The sequence below is a fragment of the Poeciliopsis prolifica genome, unplaced genomic scaffold, assembly GCF_027474105.1.
Source record: "Poeciliopsis prolifica strain line A6 unplaced genomic scaffold, Auburn_PproV2 SCAFFOLD099, whole genome shotgun sequence".
NCBI lineage: Eukaryota > Metazoa > Chordata > Actinopteri > Cyprinodontiformes > Poeciliidae > Poeciliopsis > Poeciliopsis prolifica.
In genome coordinates, this window is record NW_026562474.1 from 150,661 (window position 1) to 173,820 (window position 23,160).

General features: G+C 38.7%; 1 protein-coding gene across 1 annotated transcript in view; it reads left to right on the top strand.

Annotated features, from left to right (window-relative positions):
- Window positions 1-9,249: 9,249 nt before the first annotated feature.
- Window positions 9,250-23,160, top strand: part of LOC129353944 (pro-neuregulin-3, membrane-bound isoform) — a 388,725-nt gene continuing 374,814 nt past the window's right edge. The window contains exon 1 of the mRNA XM_055023390.1: window positions 9,250-11,491. Coding sequence (XP_054879365.1) covers window positions 10,768-11,491 — 724 coding nt within the window. The 5' untranslated portion in view covers window positions 9,250-10,767. The remainder of the gene's footprint in view (window positions 11,492-23,160) is intronic.

Here is a 23,160-nt window from a genome sequence, read left to right on the forward strand (position 1 = left end):
TTGTCTCATCTGTCCATAGAATACTTTTCCAGAACTGGGCTGGCTTCTTGAAGTGTTATTGGGCAAATTTAACTCTGGCCTGTCTATTTTTGGAATTGATGAATGGTTTGCATCTACATGTGAACCCTTTGTATTTGCTTTCATGGAGTCTTCTCTTTACTGTTGACTTAGAGACAGATACACCTACTTCCCTGAGAGTGTTCTGGACCTCAGTTGATGTTGTGAACGGGTTCTTCTTCACCAAAGAAAGTATGCGGCGATCATCCACCACCGTTGTCTTCCGTGGACGCCCAGGCCTTTTTGAGTTCCAAAGCTCACCAGTCAATTCCTTTTTCCTCAGAATGTACCCGACTGTTGATTTTGCTACTCCAAGCATGTCTGCCATCTCTCTGATGGATTTTTTCTTTTTTTTTCAGCCTCAGGATGTTCTGCTTCACCTCAATTGAGAGCTCCTTTGACCGCATGTTGTCTGGTCACAGCAACAGCTTCCAAATGCAAAACCACACACCTGGAAACAACCCCAGACCTTTTAACTACTTACTTGATTACAGGTTAACGAGGGAAAAACCTTTTGAGTTAATTGCAGCCTTTACAGTCCATTGTCCAATTACTTTTGGTCCCTTGAAAAAGAGGAGGCTCTGCATTACAGAGCTATGATTCCTAAATCCTTTCTCCGATTTAGATGTGGAAACTCTCATATTGCAGCTGGGAGTGTGCACTTTCAGCCCATATTATATATAAATTGTATTTCTGAACATATTTTTGTCAACAGCTAAAATAACAAAACCTGTGTCACTGTCCAAATATTTCTGGCCCTAACTGTAGTTACTGCTGGCAAACTGAAAAGAAAGATTTGAAGCATTGACAGGGAAGGGAAATGTGAAACAGATTGTCAAGAATTTGGTCTATTACAGTCACTGGTTGATTGTGTCAAGTGTCTACTAATGCCTGTAGAGTTTTGACCTTTGACCACTCCGCCACCCACCATGACAGAAATCCTCATGGATGAGTTTGGCCTCTGGACCTTAGAGCTGACATGGCACAAGACTCTGAAGGCTTCACAGTGTATGCATGTGTGTGTGGGTGTGTGTGTGTGTGTGTTTGTGTGTGTCTGTGCCTCCGTTTTACGCAGTCAAAGAGGGAAATGGTCATGTTTGTCTGTCATCATGTCTGAGCTTGTTTAGTTAACTGGCATCATTTCTGCCTGGGGACCTTCTGTTCCACACCAAACCCAGTGCGATATGTTTCAACTGAGACCCTTGTAGAATATATTTGAACACTGTTTGATTTAAATTGTATTCATTTTCAACACTGGCACAGTGGACCTGTATTCTCTACACACCATACAAATTTTCCCATATCTCACCATCAGTGATGTGCGGTCTGGGGAGGTAGGTGAGGTGATTGTGTAAAAATAATAAAATAAGATAAGTTTTATTGCTATTTTCGCCACATGGTTTGTACTATACAGCAAATGTCTTTCATTTAGCTTAACAAATTTTGATGATTTTTTCTGCAAAATCACAGAATTTTTGCAATTTTCCATTAAAATGGGAAATTCAGAAACATGACTGTCAGGTTAATTGGTCTCTCCTAATTCTCCATGTGAGTGTGTGAATGGTTGTTTGTCCTGTCTGTCTCTGTGTTGCCCTGCAGCAGACTGGCGACCTGTCCAGGGTGTGCCCTGCTTGTCGCCTGGAATGTTAGCTGGAGATAGCCACCAGCACCCTTCCTGACCCCATTAGGGGCAAGGGTGATAGAATGTAGATGGATAGATAATTACAAACTTGTTTATCTACACCTTTTGCTTTTCTTTTCTTAACTTGTGTCAATGATAGACGTGGCTTTGAATGAACTGATATTTTTGTGTAGAATGAGCAGAATTTTTTAATGAAATGTGAATTTTGTATGTGTAAAGAATGCAGAAAATAACTCACAAACAGCTGTGTTAGTTATTGCAGAGGTAACCTCACCACAGTGATCACTTATTAATATTCGCAAAATAAACATTAAGCCTTAAACCGCACTACTGCAACAGACTGAATGTTCTGTTGTCTGTGTGGAAAACATTTGAGTGTTTTGCTGTTGAATCCTGAAACATAAAGTTGTGTTGTCTGTTGCTATGGCAATGAGTCTGCCATAGGTTGGTCTGGTAGGTTGACCGATACAGAGAGTGAGAAAGAAGTGGTTTTGAGTTGCATGAACTTTGATGGTTTGTCCCTTTTGCTGCGGAGCACAGCACTAACTTAATAATACCTACACTTCAAAGCTTTATTAAGTTTATGACATTATTCTGCAGCAGCATGTTATGGATGACATGTAAAGGAATAATCTTTTTGTCCTCCTACTTGTCTGCATGCACAAAATTTCCTTATGTAAACAATATAATTTAGGGGTCAATATTTGTAAATCTAATTATGAGTAAGTCAGTGCCTCACAAGTCATGAACCTCACCGCACGTGAATGAGCAGTGGCTCAACATCTACCAAGCACAAAATAATGTATTTGACAGCAGATGCAATAATTTGTTAGTCTTTATTCTGCGAAACAGCGGATTCTTTAATAGAGGCTTTGCTCCACAGTTTACCTTTTTCTGCATAAATGGAGACTAAACACTTGATAATCACACAGTCATTTATAGAGACTGTTAAGCATCATGTAAAAAATAAAAACATCAATCAGCATAGACATTTAGCATATATTACATTACTAATAGAAATAAATCTCCAATTTTATACATATGGATCAATGTTTGAACATTGCACAAAGAGACCTTGTAACTGCCCTCTTACCCAGAATCAATGGGGAAATAACCACAAAATTAGTTTCTTTAACAAAGATGCTAACAGTGCTTAGTTTTTCGATTAATGACAGTTAACAGTTTCCCTAATGGTAGAAATGACTCATGGTATTTTTCCAAAGACATAAGAGATCTTACAACTGCTAAACTCTGACGCTACTCCACTTTTGTGAAATTTTTTTAACAAAAGTTGCATCCTTTTAGAGGTTTTGTCATTTCCTTCAGAGGTTTTTTGTGTAGCGCTTCCACGGGCGGTGAGGGGAACAGGTTTTCCAAATGGTTTAGTTTGTTGGATACAATAAAATGTTAAGCAATTTGTGTGTGTGGGTGTCTGTGTGAGGGAGGGATCGGGAGGGTTTGGGTTCTTTCTTTACCAGTAAAAATTGTAGCAAATGTTGAAATGTTACATTGATCATTTGTTGAACCAGTAGACCGATTGAACGGTCCACCGAACTATCAAGTGTGAAAACATCCCAAATAAATAATAAATGTGTCTGCAATTGACTCAAGTTGATGACTGACTGTCAGTACTGTTGAAACTGGATGTTTAACATGTTTCAACTCTAAGTTAGATACTAGCTTTAGCATGATTCATTTAAAATTTCTCTATGTTTGGAAAGCAGGTCAGCACTAGTGGTGCTTTGACTGTTTTGGGAACCGAGGTCTCTGCTCTTCGTGGGGATTTTCTATTGCCTGCTGCTTCCCTCTTCATCCACTAGATGGTGCCAAGAGGCTGCTACTCCTTGGAGGGTGTGCCCGCTTACTCAGGTCAGCACACCTGTGATTCATCATCAAATCATCTAGGAGTATATGAGGAGCAGACTGCCAGCACTTTGTCACCTGAGTGTTTACCAGTAATGGTACTCTGCGCACCCCTGAGCTTGCTCTGTGTGTTTTCTCTGAAGTTGCTTCTAGTAATTTATTCTTGTTACCTCTATCTCAAGTGTTTCCTTGTGACGCCTTGGCAATACCCCTGAGAAGCCCAAGTTCCTAGTTTTCCAAATTTTTTCCCTCGTGACGCCATGGATTGTTACCCACTGGTTATTCCAGTCCCTTCTTCACCTCTGCAGATATTCAATGAACCGTTGCTGAAATACCAGCTGGCAGTCGGTTCGCTCCTCATTCCTCCTCACCTGAGCTTACCCATCCACCCTCCACCGTAGCCTTTACACTTACATCCAAAGAACTCACTCAGTCAAGATGTCGCACTGGAACATGGATCACTTCAAGGATAGCTACAAAGAGACCATACCCTGGAACCTAATGTAGTGCCCCTATGGTGGAAGTTAATCTTCATTTCAAGTAAGATAAGTCTAATTCTTTCTGAAGTTCCACTTTCTGACAACCTCAAACTCACCATCACTTTATCATTGCTCTTAAGAGTACAGATGACCCTGGTTTCCATTCACAAGGACAAGAACTACAAAATCTCACGGTTTCATCATTGTTAAAATAAACTTTATTCATCTGATTATCTGTTCTCCTGGTGATGCTCTGTATGTGGGTAAAGAAACCAGGACCCATCATGACAGACTAACTTTCCATCTCCCTGAACTCCTACAGCAGAGCAAAGTTGGCCTGACCTCCAAAGCCACTGCAGCCACTTTAATGGAAATTGCAGCAGGTTGATTTAAGCCCAAATCCTCCAATACACACACGCACACACAAAACTTGCTTCCCTTTTGTTTTGCTTTGTCGCTTCAAGAGTACATTGATATGCAGGTGGCCAAATCTACATCCTGCTTAAAATACAAAATATGTGAATGAGGCTCTCATGTGCAGCTGAGTGGTATCATGTCTCTTGTATCCGACTTATCCAAATGTCCGACTACAAAGCCAGAAATTTGATGCATGGTTCGCCAAAATCAGACAAATTTGAAACAGTTTGGTGCTTACTGTTTGGTTTGAACCAGAGGATACATGCTCAATGTCTTTATAGGGTGAAAAACTGTTTTCAAAATCATTTCTGGAGGAAAAATCATCAGCTGTTATTTCCCTACTCGTGATTTGATTTGAAGCCGTGGAGCAGTGATAGCCTTGCTGTATGTAGAACACACAGATATAACTATCTAATGCTACAATTATCGTGTGTGATGGGATTACACTGCATGACGGGTAAAGACCAGATGGTGTTTGCTTTTACAAGCCACAGGAACGGTAATGTCCCACTTTGCTTCTATTTGATTTCCCTTTTGTTCTCACATTTCCTTCTTTATTTGAACTTGTTGTCTCTTGTGATTCATCTCCCTCTCTGTGGGCTCTTGTTGCTCTAATCTACCACCCCGAAGGGACCATCCTTTTGGAGATACATATTAAAGTATGAATATTAAGGTATGAATGCCATTATTTTGGTCTCTATTCACTGTAGGAATGAAACAACATAAACTGAAGTACTGGGATTTACAAGAAGATGAAGAGATTTTTTTTTCTTTTTTTATTTAGAATTAAAGTATTGTGTATCCTTCCTGTTTAAATCATTTATGTTCAGTTTTTTGAAATTCCACAAATTTATGCAACATCAACAGATTTGCATTGTTTTGTGTGTCAATGCATTATTGACACACTATTTTTTTTAAAAAAATAGTAAGTTCTTTTTGTTTTGTTAGCCCAAGCAAAATTGCTTTGCGGATCTATTAGTTTTTTTTAGCTAAATCAGACTGTATAGAAGACTGTATTATATATATATATATATATATATATATATATATATATATATATATATATATATATATTTTTTATATTATATTATATTTTATATATTTTATATATATATATATATTTTTTTTTTATTAAATTCATGCCAATACATAGATAAGAGTTTATTGCTTATTTTCTGCATAAATTGTGATAGACACTGGGTGTAAGTGGCTGCTAACTACCACTCGCAGGTGGCAGTGTTTCTTAGTTATATTTAACTTAAACACATTTTCCACAGTAGTTTCTGGTTTCAGAGTCCTTTCAAAGTTTGGGGACCAAAATTACAGCATTTGTCCCATTTTCAGCTGGTGAGGTTTGCTTTCACACTGCACTGTGCCAAGTATGTCTGTATGCTTTGTGTGTACTTGTGATATTTTAATAGTGAATATGTGCAATTTTAATAAATTGTGTGTGTTTTTAGTAGTGTGTGAGACAAAACAGTTTTTGTCCTAAACGGCCCCTCATAGGCGCAGTTTGACTTAAATACAGGTGAACTGCTGGACATCGCAGGCAGACTGAAGGAAGGGTTGCCTGTCTTTGTGCTGATGTGATGCCTTAGATAGAGCCAATAAATTAGCTTTGTTTGCTGTATAGCCAAGTCTGAGTGATAACTTCTCATGTCCACACCTTAGTGTACCAGTGGTGTCAGAAGTGGGATTCAAATCCACGCCTCCAGGGGAGACTGCGACCTCAATTCACCCGGTGGCCCGCCAGGCTTGTAATACACCGGGGGAAACCCTGAAGTCTACCGTCCACTGTTATTTTTCTTTACCTATTAATTTTATGAAAGGTTAGTGAGGAAGAAATTGTACACAGTCTGAATATATCCTTGATGATTGGCGACTTGCCTTACAGTGTAATTGAGAAACAAGTGTAATACTGGCATTTTGACAAATGATACCTATGTTTTATTAATGAATGTCTCCAGTCCTAAATTGATGATCTAGAGATTTGTCAGTTGCAAGCTTGAAGTCGATGATTTGTTGGCTGCATTTTGACAATGTTCTCATTAGATTTTTTATGACTGTTACAAAAGGAATCTGTTTTAATATATGAAGAATATAAACATCCATCCTACAGAGATGTTTATCCTGAGCTTATCCTGTGCAGGGTCATGGTGGGTTAAAACCAATCCCATCGTACACTGGGACAAATGTTAAACTGAGTAATCACTTCACGGATTTATTTGTTTATTGCTAGGGGATTTTTTTTCCTGCGATGTAATGTTTAAAGAGTTAAGATCCTCATGCCCAAAGTACCGGCTCAGTGATACAGATGTTGTGCAATTATATTTAATAGTGTTCAAATTAATTATTGACAGTAATATTTAATCCAAGTAAATGTTGAGATTTCATATTAAATCAGGTTTTATTGTTAACATATTTTCAAAGCAAAAATGAACCCTTCCTATAGTACTTATAGGAGATGCATGGTTTTTGATTCTTCCAATCATTTCAATGGTGTTGTGATTTGTGCATTAAATTGTTTGCAAAGAAGGCACACACTAGCCCCTTTCATATCAATCCAAGTTCTGTGATCTAGATGTATTTTTTATGTCTTGTGATCAGTTGAAAGGTTGTCAGTGTTTCAGCAGTTTGTTTTAGTTTACTTGAAGTTTGTTCCATATAAGTGGAGCATGAAAAATTGAACGCAGCTTTACTATGTTTGGTTCTTATTCTGGGATGGCAAAGCAGACAAAATCCAGGAAACCTGACCAGTCTGGAAGGTTGACACAACACTCAGTCTTGAAAGCAACTTGGTGCTAAGCAATTTGGCGTTTTATAAAGCAGCAAAAGCACATTAAAGTCTATTCTTCGAGATACCGGGAGCCAGTTAATGGACTTTAGAATTGGGTTGGTGTGGTCTACTCTGCTCTGCTAGACTTAGTGAGGACTTTAACGCTGAGCTAAGTTATGTTATAGTTACAACTGACACCTCTTTGATACTGGTAGCCTGGCTCTGTACTTTGAAATCAGCAATTCAGAGCCTTTTGAATCTTTTCAAATGTCTTCTTCATAAAACCACCTGTGTAGAAATCTGTGTGTAGATAAGTAACATACAAACACTGCTCCAAAGGAGGGTTGTTTATTGACATCAGTGGGCAGCATTGAGAAACACTGTTTTGTTGACATGCTGAAAAGGGAGTGTCAAAAAGAGTGGGAGGTTCTTAAAGAGACAGAATCAGATTTTAAAGTGTCGTATGTGTCTATGATGCAAAGTCAGATTTCTTTGAAGTTGTTGTTTTGATATATATATAGCATTTTGATGACAACTAAACGTAGTCACTTGACTATGATACAAAATGGCGTTATGAGTCTGGTAAATACAGACTTTAAATTACATGTATATTTTGCTCACATCTTCACTTTAATCCGGTATAATGCTGGAAAATGAAAAAAGTACAGATAATCATAACTGTTAAAATTGGTAAAAGCATACTTTTGTGAACTTGGCATTTCCGTTTGATGAAAATAGGTATTTTTTCAGGTGTTTAGAAATATTGCACTCCCTTCTTCATGCTGACTATTTGGACTTATCAGTTTGTCAACAAAAGAGAACAAGTGTACAGTGGAGTGATGCATTCAGCTAATGAGAAAACATCATTCACCATACAGGATTAAATAATTACAATACAATATAATATGTTTACAATTATATCTCAAACAGTCTTTCTTAGCATCATTAATAATTGGATCAAATCAGCACAGTAACATAAAAGCTGCTTCAACGAGTGAGCGCTTGTTGATTTTGATTTGTTTGTCAGAAGACAAAAATGTGAAAACGCACAGCATCATTTGATGTCTCCCAGAGGAGTAATTAAAAGATTTTTCTCAGGGCACATAGCTGTCTGTGAGACTTTATGGCCTTAAGTTTGATTTTCAGTGCTGGTTTGTCCTTGCTGAGAAATATGTCAAAGACATATAAATTAATCTGATAACACTATTCTGTTCATTAATCATTGAAAATGCTACACATAATTTAGCATATATATTTAATTATGTTATAGCTAAGTTGTGTTATAACTTAGCTATAAGTTATAATATAACATATAGGTGAAGTTATAATAAATATATTTACATACGTATATATGTACGCATGTATTAAGTGTGTGTTTAATGTCTTTCATAAAATGCTATGTGATATATTACATAGCAAATTATAGGGTAATATGGTACTATCATACTGTCGCACCTCTTTACAGTCATTATACAACTCCAGCTACTGTTTTGTCATTTATTTCAAATACATTTTGAGCAAGACTAGGCTTTGTCACATAAATATCAGTCACGGTATTGGAATTCACCCGGATATTTAGCTTAAGACTCTACCTCTCCTTTTCCCCCTCTCTCTCTTTTAAAGCTCTTCAGTGGGTGGAGCTGAGCGTCTGACTGATGGCTTCCCGCTTAGCGTCTCTGCTCGCCTCCGTCTGGGACTTCTTGCCTGGATCTGGCTCGTGTGCAGAAGCAGAGCTCTCCGTCCCTCTTTCCTATCCCTTCTCTCATAATCTTCATCGGTACACACCTCTACTCTGCTTTTTCTACATTTCTGTATGCACGCTGTGTTTTTATTCTCTCCCCTCCCCGCTAACGGAGGTGGGCACTCTTCCCAGAGCTGGTGCATCTAAGCAGGTGCAGCCTCTTTCTCCCCTCCCTCCCTCCTTCTCTCCATCTCTCCCTTCCCTTGCTCTACCAGTGTGCACTCTGCTCTGTTGGATTTTTTTTCTCCTCCCCACCTTTCTCATTCGCTCCCTGTCTCTCAGTGGCAGCAGCTCAGGAGGCAGCTGTATGCACGTCTGCATCACCACTGCTACAGGTAAAGACGGCTGCATCATTTGATGCAGCAAACTCCAAAAGGAGGAGAGGGTTGGTTGATTGGGGAAGCGTGTGCCTCTGTGGTTGCAAGTCTTCACTCCGGAGTGGGGTGCACATTTTTAATCATCTCTGAAAAAAATGTAAAAAAAAGCTTCCAGGACTGAAGAACGGGCAGAGGAGCTCAGCTACCAGACCAACCGGCGGACTGAAAAGCGTGCAGGCTATCAGGAACTAAAAGGGACAATACCAACCAGCACTATCCTTGGATTTTTTTTCAACACTATCCTATCCTGATGGTCTTACTTTTTTTCTGATCTTTCCTTAAATTTTTTTTCTATCAACTCCCTGGCTCCTCATCAACACCTCCTCTCACATTTTATCCCCTCTGTGGCGGAATGTTCCTTGCAAAGACATGACAAGAGTCTTCCTGATGGCTTTGCTGCGGCATTAACAAATGGTACCCTGAGACGGCAAGAGAGCTGAGCGGACAGCTTGGGGGAAATCTGATCCACAGCCAGCCAGAGAACGAGCAGGATCACTCCATGCAGATTTATCCGCCCTGCTATCCTGCGTGACAACACCCCCCTTTTTTTTTTCCTACCTCACCCTCTTGTCCTTCCTTGAAGTATCTTTTTTAGCACTTTTGGGCAAATAACTTGATTTTTGGATTTCATGGCAAAGTGGGTTTAGATCATACAAATACATAAAGAGATACAAGGAAGACACTTGCAGAAAGTCTACCGGTGGCTAGAGGCATTAAGTAATCGTCAGAGAGTGTTTTGCCGACTCGTAATTTATATTTTTTGGTCTCCGTTCCAGGAAGAGATTTCGAAGGGAAGGGTGACTTGACTAAAGGTGTTGTGTCAGATCCCGCATTAGGAAGCATCCTTTCAGAGCTCTGAAGATTGGGAAAGAGACTGGACCCACCCTTCAAGTTTCCCTGTCCCATTGTGGATTTGTACTCGGATTGCTACATGTTCACATCACGTCCAAGCTGTGGATTTCTGCTGCACTGGCATCCAAACATTGATGGCACTGATTTCTAACAGATGTGAAGACGTTTCATCCCACACACTTTCCTGCTAAAGGCATCTCTTTTTTTTTTTTTTCCCTCTTCTCTTGCTTGATTTCACAGTGAACATTTTTGAAGCTTCCTTTTGGCGATTGACAGTTGGCCAGGAATAAGCATCAACTAATTTGGTAGTTTCTACAAAACCTCTCCTGTATCTGACTGGGTGTCTCTGAGTGTGAGTGTGGGTACTTGTGCTTTCCTGACTGCATGACTGCATGTATCTTCTTTACCCCTGCCTTTCTTCGTATCTTTCGGATACATATTCATATAGTTACTATTGTTGCTACTTTGTCCGCCTCTACATTCCTATCATCTTTTCAAAGTCTGGCATTGTCAAGAACCTTTTTGCAATGTGCTATCAATGCCTATTGCAAGGTTAACCCTCGATGAGCCATAAAGGACTGCAAGGCAGGATGAGTGAGAGCTCCGGAGCTGCTGTATCTGGGGCAGTGATCCTGGAAGAACCTGAAGGTTCGGGAGCTACCGGGGGCCGTGGAGAAGCCCAGGCTCAGGATCAGGGTCCTTTTCGGTGTGCTGTGTGGCCTCGCCAACAGACATGGCTGTGCGTGGTCCCTTTACTTATTGGTTTCATTGGCCTTGGATTGAGCTTAATGCTCCTGAAATGGATTGTTGTGGGTACAGTGCGGGATTATGTGCCAACCGACCTGGTGGATGCTAATCGAATAGGCCAAGATCCCATCTTTCTCTCCAAGCCAAGCGGGATTCCTAAAGGTCCTGATACTACCACCACTACAACTACTCCCACAGTGGATGGTGGAAACCCCACACCTAGAACCGTAACTGTGGCGAAAGGCAGAACTCGCACTGTTGCTTCGACCACAACTATAAACCCCAGAGGAGGCGGAGCCTCTGGAAGTCAGGTGACACCTCGAAACCCTGGAAATCGTAATGGACGTATACCTTCAGTCTTTACTACGACCACTGCAGCACCACGGACAACCTTTGTAATTGGAGCAGCAACTACTAGCTCATCTCCTGTGAATCCGACAGTTCTTCGTGACTCTACGCAAATGTGGACTACGGAACATACTACTACAGAGGAGGCCTCTACCACATTGACCACGCATACACATAGCCAACGCAAAACACGTAAGTTTTTTTTCTGTACTTTGTGGCTTTTAAAGTGTCTTACTCAAATTGCGGTTGTTTGATTGAGGACTTTTTTTTTTTTCCATTATGAAGAAACCTGTTGGGTAGGTTTGTGAAGTCAAACATTGTTGCAGAAAATAGGCGGTTCACTCAATCTTCTTGGATTTTAGATAGTGTGTATTTTTTGTTTTTCTTGGAAACTGTGGTTTCTAAACATGTATAGGCCACATTAGTGATGGATATTTCAGCTGGAGTTGTAGAGATTATGTGTCAAGAATCAATATATGTGGTCTTGAATGACTATTTTGTATGTTTTTCAGCTGCATCACAAAATAAAATGACTATTACACGATAATATGGAACATTTGTGGTATACACATGATTACACTAAATTATGTGAAGCTTCCTGAATATGAGTCTACATCTCATCCATATCATTTGCACTATGCTGAGTGATTAAAAATGTACTCTGAGTTCACAAGGACTAGGATGCATTGATACTCCATGTACACTGAGTGGTGTTTTTTACCTGTAACTTTACATAGCTATGGTACTTAAACTCTGCATTTTTTTTCTACTGTCATCCTAAATTCAAGTTGCCGTCATTCATATCAGAGTCACTTGAGGACAAGATCAATTTGTTGATTGATGCTGATTCCTCTCTTTCTGTTTTACCACCTCTGTCCTTGACTAAAGTTATGTGAGCACCCATGCTATTGATTGGTGCTACGTTGAAAATCTTTCTCTGCAATCAATGACTCTCACAGACATATATGTGCACACACAGCTTCCTCTATGATGGATGCTTCTGCTCTCAAAATGGTAGGTGTTAGTGTAGTTCTTTTTGTGTATGGGCCTTTGGTCCACAGAGCAACAGAGTTTTTGAAATCAAAGGTGGGGATTTGTGTGTGCAGCCTTATGCAGCACATCCTCAAGCTGTCTTCGAGGAGACATACCTGGGGAAGCAGATAAATCAGCATTCATTTAATGGCCATCTTTTCTGGCAGATTTACATTACATTTACTGTCGCACTTAGTTTTATTTTATTGCTCGGTTGGGGACAAGGTTTTATTCTCTTTGTTTTCAACAAATTTACTTTGTAATATTTATAACTCCTGCCGTACTTTTCTGATGGTTAAAGATATACAATCAAAAAAAAAAAATAATTAACTTCTTTATTCCTTCTGTCTTTTTGGAAATTTTTTCTTTTTATTCTTCAGATTTTTTTTATTTTTTATTATTGATTAAGGCAACAATTAATTGATTGGTCTAGCTGAAAAAGACAGCTGAAAAAATAGCACAAACTTTTTTTAATTAAAATGAATATATACAAAATGGAATTGAATAATTATTTCCTTTATTTATATATATATATATATAAGTATATAATATCATATAATATCATAGCATTGTAGCATTCTGTTAATGGCCGCTTGATTATTTGTATTAAGTGAGTCTGGAACTAAAAAAAAATACTTGTAAAAATACTTTGGCTTTCTGCTTGACTTCTTGATACATTGTTGGGCTGATTTGTTGAGTTTTGTTTTATTTACTGGTTATAATAATTGATCAATATCCCCGAAGCCTAATCTCTTCTTTTAGCAATAAGTGCTTAATTTGAGTTTTTTTTTGTTTGTTTTGTTTTGTTTTTGTTTTTTTTATTTTTCAAAATTTCAACCAGATGAATCCAACTTGAGAATTTTTTGGTAAATTCAGGAATCTCTTAATTCTGGAGGTCAAGTCATCATTTTAGCCTTTTTGTTGCTAATGAAATGAAATCAAACAAATATTCATCCCAGTTAGTTCATGATCTTACCTAATCTAGGTCTTGGTTGGTTTGTACTAATTTACGAGCATGACAATGAAGCAAAGATGAAATAAATTGGGGGGGGGGCAACTACTTTTTCATGACTCTGTGAGAACTGCCTGAAATGATTTATGAAATTATCAAATTAGCATCATGTTGGGTAAAATGACTGTTAGCATTGATATGAATGCTCTGGTTAGCTCTGCTCATGCAGCTACTTCTTAGGTGTGTATGATTATGAACCAAAGCTGAGATTACAACACAGAGCAGGGAATTTTCCCTCTGACAATACAAACAACCAATCATTTCATTAACAGGAAAAAAAAAAAAGGAAGACATTCATCATCATCTATTCACTTATTAATTAGCCATAAAAAATGCCATTTCTTCAGCTAGTGCTCAGAAAAGCCATTAAACCTTGTTGATAGATATCTTACAGAAAATGTCACTCCCTCTCCAGCTCTCCTGGAACATTCCAGCAGCTGCACAGTCCCCCCATTCCTCCCCATCCTGCTCGCTCGATAAGCCTAAACACCCCTCACACTCCCACCCCTTCGATTCCACCACCCACATGCAGCTTTGATTTGAAAAGGCCATCATTTTCACATTAACTCTCCATTATGTGTAAATGTCTTATGATATTACCAAGTTGGACCGCCTTCAGAAACGGTGTGGGGATCTTTTAGTCTTCCATCTGTGTGCTGCTTATCGGTGCCGGTCATTCTGGATCACAGAATTAAGAGTGACATTGTGGTTCTTCTGCCTTGGAGGCTTTGAGCTACGGGAGCCAAATCTGGACACAAAAGTCAAGTCAAGTTTATCTGCATAGGACATTTTAGCAATAAGGCAGTTCAAAGTGCTTCATGCCTTAAAGACAAAGTGCAGTAACTGATCATTTTGTCAAATGTCATCACAGAGAACACAAGCATTAAACATTAATCCTAAAATCCTGGAAGTGTTCTTCAGCTGATAGAAGGCTGATTTTGCAATGGTCTTTCTGTGGCTCTAAAGGTCAGAGGTCATCATTCCCAGAGTTCAGCCTGATCTGATAAGAACTGAAGCTGTGTGTTGATTCTAGATTGTTCTTCTTTAGGTCCAAAGACAATAACTTTAGTTCTGTTTCTGTTCAGAAATAAAGTTCTGGATGGAATGGGGTCAGAGGTACCATGTAATGCTAAATATATTAAGGTGGAACTCACTGTAAAGCTTTATATTTACTCTAATATTTTATATTACTCTTCAATCGCTACTTTTCCCAGAAAATCCTTTCCATATGATTCAGTTCAATATACAGCTGAGTTCTAAGCCTGATGCTACCAAGCCTCTTAACAAAGTGCACCCCAGCTGTTCCCCAACCGTTTCTTCATTTGTCTACAAAGTCCATCGATGGACTACAACGATTCATTGCAGCTCAGATCTCACATAAAGTCACATTAAAAATGAATGGCACCCTGGGTGCATCACTGCTTTGGTGGGATTTGGTGACATTCTTGCTTGTCTAACTGTCAACAAGTCAAGATCTGAACGCTACAGTATGGAAAGATATGATAGTTAAGTTGTCAGACTTCATGGAAATGTCACTTTGCGAGAATTACTGACGGAAGAGCAAATCCTTTGGACCCTTCAATGTCTGAAGTGCTCCCAGAGTGATAAAATGCAGAATAAGGCAGAGATCTGAGCGAGATTAAATTACAATTATAATACAGGACAAAATGTCAGATGAGGTCACAGAGATAATGCCAACAGATCAGCTTCAGGAATACAAGCTGGAGAAAAATTCCCAATGAAAACATAAATATTAGTTGAATTTATTCCCGCAATCTGATGTCATAGTCTTTTAGTATGTTAGCAGTTCTAATTGTTTTGTCTAGGACTGAAATGATTCATTCATTGATTAATTGTCAACTAATTTAGCCAGTGACTAATCGTACAACTAACAGAAAATTGAAAGAACAATCCACTCAGGGGAGTAATTAAGCCAGAACTGTAATAAAATATATAAATGTTGAATTTAAGATAAAAAACTACATCTTTATCTGTAAATGTATTCTACCCACAACTCCTCAACTTGTTCAAACTCAAATAATCTAGTAACATATTGAAGTTATAATTGAACTTTAATTATAGTAAGAAATAATTTTGAGCATCTCCCAAGTGGGAGAATTGCGTGTTTCGGTGTGAGGCCTTCACAGCGAGCTGGTCGGTGGGATTAGGTTTGAGGAAGATTGTCCCCAGTCTTAAATCCAGATTAATAATATCCCGTCTCTGGAGAGAAGAGCAGGATGGGAATTAGGAAGAGAATTGCATCAGATCTCCTATCAGTCACACTCTACATGGCTTTCCAAGCAGCAGCCTGACTCCTGGAGGATTGTTTTGATGTATGGCCCGACGCCGGATGTTTTTCATTAAATGAAGCCGGGGTGACACGTTTAAGGCAGCGCTTTCTCTTTGCTGTGTTTCTGGATCCCTCAAGGGTGCTTTAAACGAGGTGCTGGGGGAAGCGAGATTATAGTAACAACACAGACATGACAATGACAGACTGAAATGATGTTTCACTCTTTACTAGACGATGGTATGTTGAGTGGGAATGTCAACATTCCCACATTCCCAATGTCAACATGTATTTTTTGACATTCCTATGACAGAGAAAGTTCTGGGCTCATCAAACTTTAAACCTAACAACTGAATACTTGGATACTAAACATGCAGCAAGAATGACCAATTAGCAGGTTTACCTTTCTATTTGTGTGTTTATATAAGCTTTTTAATGGTGGTTATGTAAGCAATCTCATTTAGCGGAAAACAAAGTGTTACTCTGGTTTTGAGAAACCTCCTTGAATCGGTACCAATCAAAATAAGGATACGGTGGACTCCAAACAATTCAGTGTTCAATATCGGCTGACTCATCTTTTTGCCAATTTTTTCTGTTGGACTTAACTCCAAATTATTTATGAAAAATCCTCCTATTCACAGAATTTTACATTTGGAATATCAAAAGTCTTTGAAAAAGCAGCTTTGGAAGCTAATCTAGAGTTTGCAGGATCACCTTTTTTTTTGTACCGACTGGCTGAACTCCCAAGAGTTACAGTAGCTTCGTTGGTATCACCAAGATGGTTTCCACTGTCTGTATCAATGCATATTTTAAGTTTTGAATCCTTCAGTGTCTAGTGATTTGTCATCTGGAGATCTGGAGATTCTGTTTAAATTATGTGACTGACAAGAGAAGACAGAGTAAAACATCCATCCATCCATTTTCGGGAGGTGCTGGTGCCTATCTCCAGCTGCGTTCTGGGCGAGAGGCGGGGTACACCCAGTCTGTCGCAGGGCAACACAAAGACAAACAACCATGCACACACACCTAGGGAGAATTTGGGAAGGCCAATTTACCTGACAGTCATATTTTTGGACTATGGGAGGAAGCCGGAGAACCCCGGAGAGAACCCATGCACAGGGATAACATGCAAACTCCATGCAGAAAGACCCCGGGCCGGGAATCGAACCCAGGACCTTCTTGCTGCAAGGCAACAGCGCTACCCACTGCGCCACTGTGCAGCCCACAGAGTAAAAAACAAAACATTTATTTAAAACAATTCAATAAAGTTCTGTACTGTATCAATTTCCATCAGTTTATACTGAAACAAAAATTGGTCTGTGCATAAAATTGTGTATTTTAAATTAATATTAGTTTAGCTTAGTTGACTGGCTTTTTCTTAAATAAAATATATCAAATAATTAGTCAAAAAACCTATGGTGGCTGACTGGGCAGGTTATGCAATAAGCTGTACACTCAAAAACAGGAGCAGCAAAAATAAACTTAAAATTTGAAATTAAACTTAAAACTTAAAAAAAAAATTCTGAGCATTTTGAATCCATTCATAATTGCCAGGACTAGAAAGTGTGATTCTCTGTGGACTTGATTTTTTTTCTGCACCTCTGATATTAAGGTATATTTGGTGTCTGAGATATTTTAACTGGCACTAACTGCTTGTAGAGGAGATCTCAAATATTTCTGGATTTTGAAAGATTAACAGTTTGACCAACCAATATTTGTGAACCAATTATGATTACAATGGCTTGAGGCGACTGTCCTGCTTGTTTCTGTGTTGCCCTGGCGACCTCTCCAGGGTGACCCTGCCTCTCGCCTGCTGACAGCTGGAGATAGGCACCCCGGTGGGATAATGGTGTAAGATAATGGATGGATAAAGGACTGAAACAAACCTGGAATTTTCATCAGCACTTTCCAACACTCTATGTTGTGAAGTTCTGTATCTTGGAAGGTGATGCTTCATTATAAGACCAACTGCAGGTTTTCAAACTGATGTAAGAGTTCAGTGTTTCCAATAGGATTCCAGCTCAGGAAAGCTGCTTCCAAAATACCCATTGAATCTTTCCAGTTTGTTCATGTGCTGAGCAATGCCCAGCAGTCAGATACCCACTGCTGAACATTTGTGTGTCTGCATGTATTCAATGATTGTGACTCAGTTCTGATCTCTAATATAAATGGGGGCTGAAATCAGCTCCATTCTTCAGGCCTGATTGCTTCCTTCCACGAGGGGAAAGTTATTTTTTTATTTATTTTGTATTCAAATGGCAGCTTTCCATGGAGAAAATGCAAACAAAATCATCCTAAATATAGGATTTAAAATGTTTTGCACCTCATACTTGTGTGACTACTTTTTTATACTCTATTGAAAAAATATATATATATTATTATATTAAATAGTTTAATATAATTAATTTATCACAAGGCCTTTATTTTGAAACTCTAACTTGTTCTTGTTTTTTAAGATCAATTTTAAGACCTTAATTTTTTTTATTTTCCTATGATGAGGTTTCATTGAGTGGTACTGTTGAATCTTATTGTTGATGTTCTTGTTAACGTCCTGCTGTGGGTGGAGATTTTAACAGGTGGGCGCAATCTGCTAATAAAAGGCAACAAGTTGCTCTGGTGATCACTGCACTCAGGCCAAATGAAACTGAAGGCTGTGGTCCTTTTCTTTTGTCACCACCCGGCATTTCCTGCCCTTTAAAGATGGCAGTGACAATAGTTATGGGCCAGGAAGGAGTTTGGAAGCTGATGGAACCGATTATGCTTTGATGGAGATGAAAGGAAGTATGAGTTGTGGGAAACAAAGTTTTTGGCCCATTTACGTCTGCTAGTGCTGAAGAATACCATATTATTGAAGGACGAACCTGACGATGCAGAAGAAGATGCCACCAAAAATGAAGAGGCGTATGCAGAATTAATTAAAGTCTTGGACAATTCGAGTTTTTCTCTTGTCATGAGAGATGCTGCGGATGATGGTAGAAAAACCTTAAAGATCCTCAGATATCACTATGCTGGTTCAGGTAAGTCACGAGTGATTACTCTGTATACAGAGCAGACGTCTCTTCAGAACAGTGTCAATGAGAACCTCACTGACTATATTATCCGAGGAGAAACTCCAATTACAGAGCTGCGTAATGCAGGAGACGTTTTAAGTGATGGCCTGCTGACAGCAATGATTTTAAAAGGCCTGCCTGATGAGTTTAAACCATTCTCTGTTTATGTTACATAGAGTGATGAAGAGTTAACTTTTTCCCAATTTAACACAAAGCTGAGAAGCTATGAGAGCACAGAAAAGTTATGTGTTGCTGGCTCAGCAGAAGATAGCATGATGAAAGTTAAAGGAAGAGACAATTTGGAGTACAAAACTCACTTGTTACAACTGCAGCCAGAGAGAGCACAAAGCCCTGGATTGCGCTTCAACCTCGGGCAAGTGCAGAGAGCAAAAACAGTGGTGTAGTTTCTGCAAGAGCGTCACACATAAGGATGCAAATTGTCGGCGGAAAAGGCGAGACAATGGATGACGAGGACTGCACGTTTGCTTTCAAGGTGAAGCAGATCGACGACGCCCAGATCTATAGCACGAAGGTGAGAGGCCTCATGGTCAACTCGGGTGCAACAAAGCACATTGTGACAGACTCTGCTGAATTCAGGGATTTCGACTCAACTTTTAAGCCTCAGAGCCATATGTTGGAGTTGGCTGATGGTGTGAGGGCCAGTGGCATTGCACTGAAGAAGGGCACTGCGAGAGTTCACTTGAGAGACAGGAATGGGCAAATTGTGGAGATGATGTTAATGGAGACCATATACATGCCGTCATTTTACCAGGACATGTTTTCAGTGAAAGCTCCAACTGCCCAAGGAGTGACAGTCATCTTCAAAGATGGACAGAACCGACTCATCCATAAAAATGGTATGGCTTTTGATATTGATGTTTATGATAGACTGTTCTATTTAAATACTCTTACAGATGACATTGATGAGTGCAAAGCCTGCTATGGAATTCAAACATGGCATGGAATTATGATGATGTGTCAAAGTTGGAAAGTGTTGCAGATGGAATGAAAATTAGAGGAAAAACTGAAAAACCTGATCTGAAATGTGAAGTATGCATAAAAGGTAAATTTCCTCAGATCAGGAGTAGAGATCCTGATGAAAAAGTTAAAGGTGCATGCAGATCTGACTGGACCAATAGAACCAGCAGCTAAAGATGGGCTTAGATATACCTTAGCCTTTACAGATGATTATTCAGGTGCTATTTTCACCTGTTTTCTGAAAGCTTAGAGTGCTGCTGTTAAAGGGACAGAGAAGTTTATTGCAGATGTGGCACTTTATGGGAAAATCAAATGAAAAGATCAGATGATGGAACTGAGTTTATACCTAGAGTTCCAATCATTGTTTAGTCAAAATGCCATTAGACATGAAACTTCAGCCCTTTGTTCTCCCCGTCAGAATGGGACGGCTGAGAGAACATGGAGAACTATCTCTGAAATGGCAAGATGCATGTTAATTGAGAGTAATCTGCCTAAAGATTTATGGACATGTGCAATTCAGACGGCTGCTATTATCCATAATAGATGTTACAACAGACATGTTGGACAGACTCCATATTTCATGTTAACTGGAAAGAAACCTGACCTTTCAAAAATGAGAACTTTTGGATCTGAATGTTATGCATATAAATATGACAAGAAAAAGTTTGATCCACGTTGTAAAAAGGATTGTGACACACTGATGATGACATAAATGACAATATTTTACTCAAGAGGAAAGTGAGCAATCAAAACCAGGTTTGAGACCAATTATCTCACAGGAGGTTAAAACTGAGACTTGTGACATAGATGGGAACTTCGATTAAAGTGAAGGTAACCTTGGTGCACGTTATCCTAAGAGAGAAACGAGACCTAAATATAACACAGATCAGGATTATGAAATGAAATGTGAGGATGATCAAGCATGCATGAACATTGACTATATAATAAGAACAAGTGGCGGTGTTGAAACTTCTTGTTGATATTCTTGTTGACTTCCTGTTGTGAGTGGAGATTTACAGTGTACTAAGAAAAGGCCGTAAGTTGCTCTGGTGAGCACTACACTCAGGCCAAACGAAGCTCGTCACTACCAGGCATTTCCAGCCCATTAAAGATGGCAGCGTCAAGAGGTTTTATCAGGCTCAGTATTTCTTATGCATGTCCAACTTTCAAATGTCTCCATGTTGTGTTTTTATTTATCTTAAAGCTGCAAAATTGGATGTATGAAAACAAATTTGCTCAATGGGAATCATTTTGATAAAAGAAAACAAACACATTTTTTGATTAAGCATTTTTACTCTCGGATGATGTAGTTGTTTTGGCCCTATTGACCAGGGTATTTTGCCAAAACTACAATTTTTCACATCACACGAGTCACATGATCGTGTGATCATGTAACTACTGGGGTAAACCACAAAGAAGACAACAGGAAGTGGTTGGAGGATGATGGTGCAGCATGTTTTTAATGATTTTTTGTATGAAGAAAGTTATTCATGTGTGGTTTTATTGCATTTCTTATTTAGTGAAAACATTTCTAATTGCAAAGTTTTTTTTGTTTTTTTTTGTTTCCGACATAATTGGAATATCAACAAAGTTTTGTGCACATCTGTAATGGCAACGCAGCTACTGGCAACGTGCACACACGTCAAACAAGGCTACCTGCTAGCTTTTTCCTGACAGGAGCTTTGTTATTAGTCTAGGGACTTAAAATTTATTGACTAATAACTTGAAATCAAGTTTTTCTGTTTTTTTTTTTTTTTTTTTTTTTTTTTTTCTGTTTTTTTTTTATTTTTTAGCTTGTGCATATTGGAGTTAGCTTGAAGCTCAAACTGGTAATTGACCACCAATGACCAATAGTTATGAATGGTTTCCAAGCCTAACCCAGCATATCTGCCTTTTAGCCCCACCCCTTCCTACACATTGCCCGTCATGTGCCCTATCACCCCACCAAATGCAATAAAACAAAAACTAAACCTGTTTAACTGTCTTGTTTTATTTCAGATCACAAGCCATAAGAAAATTAAAAAAAAAATAGATTCAAAGCGAGATCAAAACTCTAGTTTTAGCTTGAAGCATGCCAGCTAACAGAGAATCCTTTTCCTACATGATATATGCGATTGTTTTGATATTTCGCTCATTTCTCTGTGTTGGTCCAGGGTGAAGCTGCCGCTTTTCCTGTTGGCCGTTCAGGAAGACTTCAGTCTCCTGTGACATTAGTATGCAATCAAAGAACAAGCTCAAATTACCAGTTCATTCCTGGTATTAAAATATATTTACACATTTCCCATACATGTTAATCTCATATTTGCTGTATTTTATGTCAAAACTAAACAAGATTGCAGTGTGTTTTGATCCCAGAAGGGGGTGTATTTTGTCTTGTTTTTTTTTAAATATACATTTGACTTTAGTAAATTTATGACCGGTGCATGATAGCAAACAAAAAAGAACATCAAAAACTTGTCATCTAATTGAAGTTGGACTTTTAATCTGCTGCTAATGCCTTGAAACAGAGCTTACTTTGATTCATTCTGATGAAATTTCTTCCAGGGCAGGGAGTGATAAAATTTTAATAATGCTAAAGAGAAACATGTTCAATATGTAGTGGAAAGTTTAAATATTTGAAGATGGGTCCCTATATATATATATATTTTTTTTTTTTAACAAATAATTCAGAGTCAACAATTTGTCCCCTCTGAGTAAGAAAGCATAGGCACTTTGATTTCCTCAATGAGTTTTTTTTATTGGTTGGAAAGCTATTGAACTGAGCAGAGTATTTTTTTTGTCTGTGATTTGGTTCAAAATATTACGGCTACAATTTTCCATCTGCCCCTTTTTAGACTTTCTCTCCCTTTCCTCTGCAGCAGACACTAGAACCACATTCTGATAATCACAGTGAAGTAGCACTTTCCAATTTTGAAAGAATTGGAACAAAATGTAGAAATATTCTAGATATTTTATTTAAAAATACATAAGCAAAGCTAGGATAAATATATATATATATATTTCCAGCGCAGATAAATAAGAGGGTTTGCCACCCACTTTTCGCCTCCCTCTGTTCAAACCCGTCAACTGGCCTGCAGCAGCAAACATTTAACACAAGTAAGCAAACAGACATCGCAGTGCTGAGTTCAACCACAGCTGCAACTCAAACTGCAGCTTGTTTCTCATTGGTTACGTCAGAGTGGGGATGCAGACAGTCACAGTAGTGGGTGAACTTGACCTGAATATCCACTAAAAATAATTGTGTAGCGTGGCACATGTGTGCTTTCCTCCAAGCAAGACACTAAATGAAAACAACCAGCGTAGAATCAAAATTGTGTAACAGATTAATTATTTTTAGCATTTTTAAACCTACCATATTAATGCCAGCTGGACTGGACCTGTGAATTAGGTCAAACACTTTAAAGGAGTTGAATGTCTGTGAAACCATTTATTTTATGTTGCATATTTATTTATTTAAATATTACCTTTGAAGAAACCAGTTTTTACTTTGACATCGATGGGG